The sequence below is a fragment of the Bufo gargarizans genome, chromosome 2 (assembly GCF_014858855.1).
Source record: "Bufo gargarizans isolate SCDJY-AF-19 chromosome 2, ASM1485885v1, whole genome shotgun sequence".
Classification (NCBI taxonomy): domain Eukaryota; kingdom Metazoa; phylum Chordata; class Amphibia; order Anura; family Bufonidae; genus Bufo; species Bufo gargarizans.
Window position 1 is genome coordinate 142,002,976 of NC_058081.1, and position 12,628 is coordinate 142,015,603.

The 12,628-nt window shown below is 47.7% G+C and overlaps 1 protein-coding gene across 2 annotated transcripts in view; it reads left to right on the top strand.

Annotated features, from left to right (window-relative positions):
• The first annotated feature begins 5,736 nt into the window (after positions 1 to 5,736).
• Positions 5,737 to 12,628, top strand: part of ARID3B (AT-rich interaction domain 3B) — a 49,358-nt gene continuing 42,466 nt past the window's right edge. For both annotated transcript variants that reach the window (XM_044279539.1, XM_044279540.1), the window contains exons 1-2: positions 5,737 to 5,872; positions 7,732 to 8,280. In XM_044279539.1, the coding sequence (XP_044135474.1) occupies positions 5,837 to 5,872; positions 7,732 to 8,280 (585 nt within the window). In that variant the 5' untranslated portion in view covers positions 5,737 to 5,836. The remainder of the gene's footprint in view (positions 5,873 to 7,731; positions 8,281 to 12,628) is intronic.

Genomic DNA, 12,628 nt, shown 5'->3' on the forward strand with positions numbered 1-12,628 from the left:
ATACCAGGCTTGGCCTAACCTTTCAATAAGCTCATCCACCCAAGGCATAGGATATACATAAAACTTAGAGATTTTGTTTAGTTTTCAGAAATTGTTACAAAACTGGAGTGCCCCGTCCGGCTCGGGTATCGGCACTATAGGACTAGCCCACTCACTTTTAGACTCCTCAATGACGTCTAGCCTCAGCATCATCTGCACTTCCTCTGAGATGGCTTGTTGCCGAGCCTCGGGTACCCGGAATGGTTTTAGCCAGACTTTTGTCTGAGGCTCAGTAACAATGTCATGCTAAATTGTGGAAGTGCATCCAGGGAGATCCAAAAACACATCCGTGTTCCGGCTAATAAACTCCCTGGCCTCCTTAGCCTGTTTAAAAGAGAGGCTGTCAGCAATTCTTACTGTGGCAGCCACTTCCCTTGCTTCTGACAGAGGGGCCGAAACCGCTTCCCCTAGAAAACCTGGCCGCGGGCTGCCTTCAGTACAGGTTTCCCTATCTTTCCACGGTTTGAGTAGATTCACGTGGTACACCTGCTCCGGCTTTCGCCTCCCTGGCTGGTGTACCTTGTAATTTACCTCTCCAATTTTTTCAAGTACCTCGTAGGGCCCCTGCCACCTGGCCAGGAACTTACTGTTCACGGTCGGCACCATAACCAAAACCTGATCACCCGGGTTAAAGATTCGGACCCTAGCCTGACGATTATAGATCCAACTCTGGGCCTCTATATGCTCCTTGACAAGAGGCAAAATGGTCTCTATCCGCTGTTGCATCTTAGTAACATACTCAGGGACACTTTTATGCAGAGTGGGTTGCTGTTTCCACGTCTCTTTGGCTACGTCCAACAAACCACAAGGATGTCTGCCATATAGCAATTCGAAGGATGAGAACCCAGTAGAGGCCTGGGGTACCTCTCGCACAGCGAACATGACATAGGGCAGAAGAAGGTCTCAGTCCTTCTTCCCATCTTTAGACACCACCCTTTTTAACATGGTTTTTTATATTTTGTTAAACCTTTCAATCAGGCCGTCCGTTTGCGGATGGTACACGGATGTCCGTAACTGTTTGATATCCAGCAACTTACAGAGTTCCCTCATGACCTTAGACATAAAAGGGGTCCCCTGGTCAGTCAAAACCTCTTTAAGTAGCCCCACTCAGGAGAACTTCTCCATTAGCTCCTTAGCTATAAGTTTAGCCGATGTATGTCGCAGTGGCACCGCCTCTGGGTACCGAGTGGCATAGTCAAGGACGACCAAGATGTGTTGGTGTCCTCTAGTGGACTTCGGTACTGGGCCTACGAGGTCCATAGCGATTCGCTCAGACGGTACCTCGCTGATTGGGAGATGTACCAAGGGACTACAGAAAAGGTGCTGGGGGCTAGTTCTCTGGCAGGTCGGGCAACACTTACAGAATTCATCCACCTCCCTAAACAATTGGGCCAGTAAAACCGTTCTAGTATCCGGTCCTGTGTTTTCTGCATTCCCAGATGACCCCCGAGAATATGTTGGTGGGCTAACTCTAACAAAAGTTTGCGATAAGTCTGGGGTACAACTAACTGTTCAATGGGTTTACCCCGCAGCCGGTTTACCCGATATAACATATCTTGATGAGCCACAAAGCGGGAAAACACCAATTCTGCCCCAGCTTGTTGTGGTTCACCATCTACTATTAATACATTTTCCCAAGTTCGGGATAGGGTTGGGTCCCAGTGTTGTGCAGTACCAAAATTATCCCCGGAGACATTGAGGTCTGCCAGCTCAGGCCCCAGCGGCAAGTCCTCCACATTTCCCATCATTACACTCAGTGGGGTTGTCTCCCCCTCTTCCACCAAAATGGCGGTCACCCCCTACCCCTGGCCCTTCGGCTTTGGGTTCCCAGGGTTATAGCCTCCCCCTGGAGCAAGGCCACTCTGCTGGGGTTTCCCGTGTCTCATGGGTATCAGTCACTTTTGTAGCAGGCCGGGAAACCCGGAAAGTCTCTCCCGGTTATAAGTTCGTAGTGTAAGTTTGTGGCAACTGCCACTTCGTGAGTCCACCTGCCGGCCTCTGTGGTTAGAGACACCAGGGCGGTGGGATAGTCTTTAAAGTCCACATGAATGCACATGACTCCGACTTTCCGGCCAGTATACTGAGCGGACCGTACCAGGGGTGCCCTTACTAGGGACACCAGACTCCCTGAGTCCAGCAGGGCCTCCGATGGAGTGTCTCATACCTCCATCTGGCACAAGTGATTCAGAGTTTCTTGGGTACCCACTGCACACAGCTTCCTGGCAATTAACAACTGATGGAAGCCATAGTTCGTGTCCATGGGTTCCACTTGATGTGGACAGTCAGCTCGTACATGGCCAGGCTCCCGACACCACCAGCAGACTATCAGAGACGGGTCCACAGGGGGTACATCTCGGGTGGGTTTGGTTGGCACAAGTCGCCGTGTCTGGGGTGGAGATTTATGGGATTTGACTGCCCCCTCCCAAAATACCCCCCTGTAGATTCCGGGTAGCCTCATAGCTTTTCACTAGGTCCACCATCTCAAGGGACTTACCTGGTGAGACCTGGCCGATCCATTGCTGGAGAGGGGATGGCAAAGCCCTCCAGAACATATCAGCCAATATTCTGTCCAGCATAGCCATGGGACTCAGAATATCAGGCTGTAGACACTTTTGCAAAAGGTGGAGTAAGTCATAATACTGGGGTCTCGCGGGCTCAGCCGGCTTAAGCCCCCACTGATGTACCCGCTGGGCCCGGACCAACACATTCACCCCCAGTCTTGCCAAAATCTCACCCTTTACTTTGTGGTAGTTGGCCGCTTATTCGTCCGGCAAGTCGAAATACACCCACTGGGAATCAGATGCCAGAAACGGAGCGACGACCTCAGCCCACTGGTCTCTGGGTAGCTTCTCCCATGTGGCCACTTTCTCGTACATCGCCAGGTAGGGTTCGATGTCGTCTGCGATGTCTTAGGAATCGCCGCACAAACTGCCTTCCGGTCATCTTGGACACTCGGGGTTGCTCCTGCTGTCTGCAAAGCCATCACGTGTTGTAGCAGCAACTGGTTGGTATCTTGCTGCTGCTTGTTAGCCTAGCGTTGCTGCAGGTTTGTCTTTCGCTGCTGCAGATTATCCTCCATGAAGGCCTTCACAACAGCCTCCATTTTGTAGTGGGACACGGGTTGTAATACCTCTGGTTTGATGTATGACATACAACCGTCCCCAAAAATGCAAACAAAAAAATATTTCGCCGTTCACGCCAGCCTCACTGCTATTGCCCGCATCCTCTACCAATTGTGAGGATTCGCTCTGGTAGTAATAGCTGATGCAGTACAGAGGCAAAGTACATAGTTCTTGAATCAGAGGTGTTTATTCACACATGGATGTATAACAAAATGCAGATAAGCTGTATCACAAAACCGAGGTGGCTTGGTGTTTGTTCACACACAGGGAAAGTCCATAAAGAATAAAAGTCACCTTTTCTCCTGGGTGTTAATTCACACCCTGTTAGCAGTTCAGCCTCATCAAGTCCATAGGCGGCCTGTTCACCTTTAGAGGGGCCCGAGTCCTCCAGCCTGGCTCAAACCTCAAATCCCAGCACAGCCCTCAGTTCACAGCACACAGACTCCTGAGCTCCACTGTCAGAGGGAGGTAAATCCACACACCTGGCAGTGCTGGCTGTTTTTTATGCCTGGCAAAACCCAGCCTGGAACATAGGGAGTAGCCACCCACCCAACACTTTGACTACTCCCAGTAAGAGCCGTCCCCGATCAGCTATGACAGCCATACTAACTCTCAAGGTGTCAATTAGCAATAGCTGCTGCTGACACATAAAATACCGACTCTTACTTCCCCGAGGCCAGGAACCTTGGTGACACATACCTTCCATCCACGACGGTCCCTTGCGCCTTCCTACACTGCCCTGACCTCTGCCTGTTTACTGACTATGTGTATTGCCTTACTCCTCAGTGCTTTGCACTGGTGTCTCTGACCCCAACAGTCAACTGCACCAGAACTATTCCAAGAGGTAGCAGCCTGGTGGCTCCTCTGCAGCGAAGGACAGATCTCTGTATAGGTGTTAAAGGGTGAAAAACAGGGGACTGCCAGGATAACACCTCAAAGCTCAAACTGGATGGTTGGCACACTCACAGCCTGTAACAGATTATTACTATTGTATCTATTGTAATACAATTAAAGTTCAAAGGTATATATTGAATTGCACGCAATCTTGTGGACTGCAGACATCACTCTGTAGTTAGTTATCCCCATTTGGAAACGTATAACGTATCTACAGTACACGCCATAAATGTCCGATAGGAGCGGGTCCCAAAGGTGGGTCTTGAACCTATATGAAGAATGGGGTCTCACTGTGTGCCACCAGGAATGGAAAGGTAGCCGTGCATGCATGGTTCTCTCCATTCACTTAAATAGGTCTCCCGAAAATAGCTCAGTAAGCATGCTCAGCTATTATTGGAAGTCCTATTAAAGTGAATGGAAAGAGATATGCATGCACAGCCACCAGATAGCAGTTGGTCCCAGAGATGGGACCTGCACTTATTCGACATTTATGGCATGCCCTTTAAAATAAAACTTTGTGTAGCTGTTGTGCCATGGACTGCAGTCATTGCCATGTGGCCAAGAAACATATTGCAAAAACATTATGCGGTTTACCACGAATTGCTGCATACTATTAAATTACATAAACGCCTGTAGTCAGCTAATAGCTCCTAAAGGGCAACTTTGTGGATCCTAAATCCATTCTTGTATGAGCAGCACACTTTTAAAATTATTCTATTCAGAAGGTTATGGTAGGGAATTGCTATTTATACATAAATTCTAACACACATGTATCACTAAGGCTACTTTCACACTTGCGCCAAAGTGATCCGGCAAGCAGTTCCGTCGCCGGAACTGCCTGCAGGATCCGGCAGAACGTATGCCTGATCAGTCAGAAAAATGCATTGAAATGTCGGATCCGTTTTTCCGGTGTCATCCGGCAAAACGGATCCGGCATTTATTTTTTCCAGTCTGTGCATCCAGAATTCGGGTATTTTGAATGCCGGATCCGGCACTAATACAATCCTATAGAAAAAAATACTGGATCCACTGGCATTCAGGCAAGCCTTCAGTCTTTTTGGCCGGAGATAAAACCATAGCATGCTGTGGTTTTACCTTTTGCTTGATCAGTCAAAAAGACTGAACTGAAGACGTCCTGATGCATCCCAAACGGATTGCTCTCCATTCAGAATGCATGGGGATTTAACCGATCCGTTCTTTTCTGGTATAGAGCCTCTGTGACAGAACTCAGTGCCGGAAAAGAAAAACGCTAGTGTGAAAGTGCCCTTAAGTCCTGCAAAAAATATAGAAAAAAACAAACATTAAAAGCGGACTGTAAGATAATGTATAATATCCTGAACATTTAGCATGGTCAGTACAGTGGCTCACTATCTAGGTGTACCAATATGGCGGACATTTATACTTCACATACACTAATCTATATGAATACATGTTGAAGAAGTATATTCTTCACTTCTGCGTCTCCTGAGGACTAGTCTTGCGGGCTTCTCCTAAGATCGTGCACACAGGTCCCCACTGACCAAGCAGCTCTCGTTACTACAGGCTTCTATTTTGGGTGGATCAATATGGCCTCCAGTGGTCAGTCGCCCATGCGCGTGGCTGCCTGGAAAACGTGCTGCCGTTGCGATGTGCGCCATGACGTCAGACGAATAGCTCGCTGTATCGGGAGGGGCCTAGTAGAGCCTGGAGGTTGGAGTGAGACGGAAACGGAGGGGAAGCCGGGGCGGGCGGCTTAGTGGTTACAGGAGAGTGCGGTGCCGAAAGGCCTGCATACTGACGGGATGGTGGAGAAGGCCGGCTGCGGGAGAGAGTCTATGGTGAGTGGGAGCCCGTGCACACAGCGTGCGCCCAGGGCAGATGGCGAGGGTCGTAGTGGGGAGGAGGAGGGCGGGGGTCACTACACACAAACACACCGCACCTTGGCGACCTGTGCCGCCTGACCGTGCAGTGCTGCACCCTACCGGGGCACTGTCACCTCACCGCCCTGTACGGCCCCCTGCAGTCCAGGGCATCCGCTGCGTGCTCTATCGGCGGATATACCCATAGGATCACACTTGGGATCTGCGTTCCCACATGTGCACTCGGTGTATGAATTGTCCCCTAGAAGCCCCCACATGCGCATACGGTCTATACAAGGGGCTCCTCTGCACTTTCTGTAATGTGTTTTACAGAAAACTTTCTGCACTTCATTGTGATATTTCTCCTGGGAGAAGGCAGCAGTCCCTCCTTCCAACATGCATGCTGCTCTATTTTACCCACATCTAGTCCCAGTCAGGGTCCTTTAAAACCAAAGCCGTAACCGGTTACAAATTGGGAGGCTTTGGTGCCAGTCTGAGCAGAGATTTAGGGAAATGCTCCTCCGACCCAATTACATCCAATAATTCTGTTGTCTGCGGCATTTAATGTCAATGCTGATATCTGCGTCTTCTAGTGGTGTAAGCGGGTGCATCTGGGTGGTCTGTAGGGTGAACCTCTGCCTGCATGGCCCATGCCGTTAACATCTGTACCATGTATATGATGCAGGACTGTATATAGCCAGGTGATTATAGTGGCCAGAGAGCATTTCATCATCTCCGCGCATGCCATTTTGGGGTTTTCTTGTCATGGTTGAAGCATGGACGCCTTTGGATCATTTCATTTTACTGATGGCCACGTATAAGGGTACTTTCACGCTAGCGGTTTTCTTTTCCGGCATAGAGTTCCGTCCTAGGTGCTCTATACCGGAAAATAACTGATCAGTTTTATCCCTATGCCTTCTGAATGGAGAGAAATCCGTTCTGGATGCATCAGGAAATCTTCAGTTCAATCTTTTGGACTTTTTAGGACGGAGATAATACCACCGCATTCTGCGGTTTTATCTCCGTCCGGAATGCCTTTACATTGAAATGCAATAGTGCCAGATCCAGCATTAAAAATGCCGGATCTGTCCTTCCGGTCTGCGCATGCGCAGACCTTTAAAAAGGTGAAAAAACTTATAACGGAAGGACGGATTCGTACTTGCAATGCATTTGTGATCCAGATCAGTCTACAAAAGCTGTCCGTTTGCATGCAGATTGCTGGATCCGGAAGGCAGTTTCGGCGACGGAGATGCTTGCCAGATTACTCTGCCACAAGTATGAAAGTAGCTGCCTAATGATCACCGGTTTTGTAAATAGTTTTTTATTAAGATCTTTGACTCATTTGCCTTCTGCAGCCTGACTATATTACACTATGCAGCAACCTGCTCTATGCCGATCAGTGTCAATTCCATCAGACAAGCTGTTTGCTAGTTTGGGGTCCAGCCACTCATGTCTTCTCCTGAGCTCATATCAAAGGTGGATTCAGCTCGTATGACAGAATTGACACTGATCGTCATTGAGCCGCGTGCTATGTATTGTAATACAAGCAGGCTGCAGGAGCCAAACAGATCAACATTTTTAATAAAAGCTGATTACAGAAATGGTTTTTGGCCGCTATATGATCATATATGATTTAAGGTCCGTTGGCTTTACAGTGGTCCTTGGCCCTGCGATGGTTTTGCCATCCTGGGTTGACGTTTGCAAAAAGCGTCAAGACACAGATATTTCTCTGGTTTTGCGCATTTATTAAATGATTACTATTTTAGAAAATATGGAATAACATTTGATAATGTCTTTTTTTTTTTGTTTTTTACCCATTCATTCTTCCCTGGTTGTAGCCCTCACTAATGCCAAGTGGATTAAATCCTGCCCTCTCGGGCAGCTCACAAATGCATGCCAAGCAGGGCATGAAATTAGAGGCTGTGATGGAGCAACTGCAGAGGCAACAAAAGCAAGCTGCCCGCAGCATGGAGGAGCGGGAGAGACAGATAAGAGAAACACAACTGCTGTATGCCCAGCAGCTGGCATCACAGCATATGATTAAATCAGCACCTGGTCCTGCTAATTTGTCAGCTGCTAAGGCCCGCCCGCCCATGGCACCTCCACATGCGGCTAGTGATCCAGATGAAGACGAGGACATGGAAGATGACGATGAAAGTGATGGAGACTCATATGAGGAAGATGGTGATCGCAGGGAAGGTCAGTCATCCACGTTGGCGCAGAAGTATCTACAGGCTCAGAGGGAGCAGCAGGGAATAGTCACTCCTAATCCACAAGGGAACCTTGGTCAGCGACATATTGCGGTGAAAGAGGAGCCCCAAGATGAAAACAGTAATCCTTCACCCTCCAAACATCCAAAGCAAAATATGGAGGAGCACATTAAGACGGTAAGATATTCATCCATTGTAAATAATACATATTTCTGAAATGCTTGTACAAACATGGAAACCCAATTTTGTTTATCCAAGAACATCTACAGATGTAGCAGAGTTAAGTCACAATCATAACGCTTTATCTAGTTGTGATTGTTAAAGGGGTATTTCCATCTGAGACAATGGGGCAATATCGCTAGTATATGCCCCCAATGTAGGTGGGACCCGCACCTTTCTCGTAAAAACCGAGCCAGCAAAGTCAAGGAGGGCGCACCGTGCCTGTTCGGCTACCCTCCAATCATTTCTATGGGGCTGCTAATAATAGCCAAGTGCTGGCTTGGCTATTTCTGTCGACCCCATTGAAGTGAATGGAAACGGGCCACAAAAGCGTGTTGCTCCGTCCTTCACTTTGGGACCGGCACCTGTTCAGACAATGGTGGCCTATCCTAGCAATATGCCCCCACTGTCTGAGATGGGAATACCCCTTTAATTCTGCTGCATTTGCATAGAATTGCATCAAATTTACAGAGTTAAGTCATAGTCAAAACACATTAACTAGATGTGATAACTTACCAAGTGTGACTGTTAACTCTGCTACACCTGTCATGTGTGCAAGCAGTTCTCTTATTACACTGCAATAAAGTACGTTATGCAGCAAATGGAGGAGAAAAAAAACCCTTTTTTAGGTGACTAAATATTTTCAAACAGGCAGCTTAAAGGGGTTTTCCATTTTTTTTATTTGCCCCCGCCCCTTCCCCTCCTCCATACTTGCATGCTCCCCACTGCACAATTCCATGTCCTAAGTTCTCTCCACTGGGCTTCCTGTCCCCATCTGTCAACTTCCATATGGACAGAGCCACATGCCCGACATGTCCCCAAGCGGTACGTCTGTGCTGGGTCGCGTGCCACTTGGGGACTTGTCCGCCCTGAGGCCAGTGATTGGCTGTGGTGGCCACGTTCATGTGGAAGTTGACTGGGGACTGGAAGTCCATTAAAGAGACGCCTGAACAGAACTGCAGGGAGGAGGTAAATGTGAATTCCTGCACAGGTAGTTTTGGGGTGCAAATAAAGAAGAAACCTGGACATCCCCTTTAATGGCTATTTTCATTTGTAAGCGTCTTTCTTTCATGGCGCTGCATTTATCACATTGAAAATAGAAATGAGGGAAAAAAATAAAACTTCTTTTTGTTATTTACCTGAGGTCTCTATTGTGCTCAGTTCACATAAGAAAGTGAGGGATTCTCCAGCAATCTGTGACCAACGGTAAAGGGTTTGTCCGGCGGCAAGATGAGACTAGGCGCTGTCCCCAGGTAGCGGGGCTATGGGAGTGCAGGCCCTCCACTGTAACTCCCATTGTAGTAAATGAGAGCTGTGCAAACAGCGTAGTAAAACGAGCTGTACTACTTCTGTAACGCCTGGAGTTATAGTTGTTCTGCTACGCTGTTCCATAAGCCTGGCAACCTGGGACCCGGGCTTATTCCCATTTCGCCCTGGAAATGGCAAGTTGGGACAACCCCTTTAAGGATACAGCAACAAGGGGCAGATTTTTTGTATTGGATTAATTGCTGTAGATTTTGCAAGAATTCTATGGCCAAGTATGCATGTGTTGCAAAGTGTGAGAATCTTCTGCACCAGCTGACATGCAGCGAATTACAAATCTGCAATGCAGGTCAATTTCAGGCTAGTTTATTGTGTGGTAACTACACTTTGAGATTGCTGTACAGAATGTGGATGATCTCCTCCCCCCCCCCCCCCCCCCCCCCGAAAATGCACTGCATAGTGCTCCGTTTTGCTGTACGCAGAGGGGCTTTTCTGACTATGGGATGCAAGGACATATTGGCATTCCTCATCAGTTTTAAGTAAGGGGCTTCCTTTAAAGGAGTAGTTCCCCCACTGGTCCTGTATTGCTTTAGACTGATGGAAATAAAAGCTAGAAAGTTTAAAGGGATTATCCAAGTGTTCAAGAAATTAAACTAGCTACAGTAAATGTTATAAGATAAAAAAAAAAATCAAACATTGCCCTGCTCAGCTCTTCAGGTGGTCCCCATCCCATCTCTGCTTCTGATTGCTGCAGGTGGTCCCCATCCCATCTCTGCTTCTGATTGCTGCAGGTGGTCCCCATCCCATCTCTGCTTCTGATTGCTGCAGGTGGTCCCCATCCCATCTCTGCTTCTGATTGCTGCAGGTGGTCCCCATCCCATCTCTGCTTCTGATTGCTGCAGGTGGTCCCCATCCCATCTCTGCTTCTGCTTCTGATTGCTGCAGGTGGTCCCCATCCCATCCCTGCTTCTGATTGCTGCAGGCCGCTGCACTTATTTTTGATCCATTTCAATATCACGATAGTCGGCATTGTCCAAAACAAAGCAACTTTGCAAATCCTGATTACAAATGGCGTACGATTTGTGTATACAGCACCTATGCAGGCCTAAACGTCTCCATGGTTACAGACTACAAAAAGACCTTGTCGTCTGATCCTGCAGTCAGGTGTGAGGCTACCTTCACAGTATTTTGGTCAGTATTTGTAAGCCAAAATCAGGAGTGGAAAATACTGACTAAAATACTGCCTTGTGACCATGGCCATACTCCCCCCTGCCTTGGAAATGAGTTACCGTGTGATTGTCTGTGCTGAGGATGTTGCACGTTATTTAGGACAATCATATATAAACTATTTTTGAAGCATTGGAACGTTAAAAAACCAATCGTATATTGTAGATGAAAGTTGAGTTGGAGGTGGAAACTTCCTACACATACTTTATTTCCTGGATGCATTTATTTGCAAGTAAAACCTATATGTACAGAACAGAGAAAGTTGTGGTGGACTTGCATTTCAGTTACTTTTGAGCTTATGAACTGCAAGTTTTGGTAGAACTCTTTAAACCATAGTATCACTTTAAAGAGGACCTTTCATGGGTCCAGACTAAATAAACTAAGCATCAGGGTATGTAGGGCATACAGCAGGGATCTAATAGCACTCCGTTTGCCCACTGTGGTCCCAGTTAAATTCTCCCGCCCTGTATGCTAATTTTCGCATTGAAACAGGGAGGAGGAGACTGCCCCGTTTCCTCAATGGGCGTCTCCTTCTCCCTGGCTGTGATGTGCTCTGCTGTGATTGGACAGCTCACAGCCAGGGAGCAGGAGACGCCCATTGAGAAACGGGGCAGTCTCCTGCGAAAATTAGCATACTGGGTGGGAGAATTTAATAGGGGGCCACAGCGGGCGAATGGAGCGGCGCCCAGAAAAAATAGTAAGTGCTATTAGATCCCCGCTGTATGCCCTACATACCCTGCCACTTAGTGAATGGGGCCTTTAAGGAGTTTTCTGGTATTTGAATAAAGGTATATTGAAAACCTTTACAAGTTTTCCTAGTCGCTCAACTTTCTCCTGTCTTGGTAGTTTACTGCTGTCTGTCTCCACAGCTCCCCCTAGTGGTGGCTGACGGCAGCTTTATTCCTTCATTTAGAGGTTTTCCTTGACTTGCATATTGGTGGTCCATCCTCAGGTTAGGTCATTTGTATCAGATTGGTGGGGTCTGACACCAAGCACACCCACTAGTCAGCTGTTTTGGGTAGCCATCTACTGTGTAGTGGCCACACTAGGATAGTGGGTGCTGAGCTGCAGTACGCCGGTGCTAGAAACTACACTGTGTATCAACCATCCACCACACTGTCGTTTCCGGCAGCAACGGTCTTTGATCTTGGACCCCTTCTTGGATGACCTAAACCCTGTTAATGCCATATATTATTTGAACAAAACACTGGGACACATTTACTAATGCTAACATAGACCGCATAAACTTAGAGGCAGCCAGAAGTTACACCAATTTAAAGGGGTTATCCAAACTATAAAACATGCCCCCCGCGTCGCTACTGATTCCCCGCACAGCCGCCGCTGCATCTCCCCATCGCAGCCTGCTATTGGCTACTTTCCCTGTTGCCGGATGTTTTGATCCGCACGACAGGAAGATGAAATGGCGGCTGTGCGGGGAGCAGGGTAAGTATAATCTATATGAGGGGCCTGGGAATTGGGGGCATGTTTTATAGTTTGGGTAACCCCTTTTAAGGTTCCCTAATTAATCTGATTTCTGAAGCCATGTCACTTTTTCTAGACCATTTCTAGACCAAGTGTTGTGAGGTTCATAAAGCGTCTAAAGCCATTAATAAATGTGCCGCATGTGCAATTCTGTATCCATTTGAGTAATAAATCCAAATGTCGTATTTCTAGGACCTTCTATTTGAATAGTGAAAGCCTCTTGAAATTGAAAGAATCTTAATGGATGCATTGGGATTAGCCAGTTCTTAAGTGGTCTCCATGAGACAACCATGCACTGTTTCGGCAGTCCTATAGACCGTTAATGGAGCTGTGG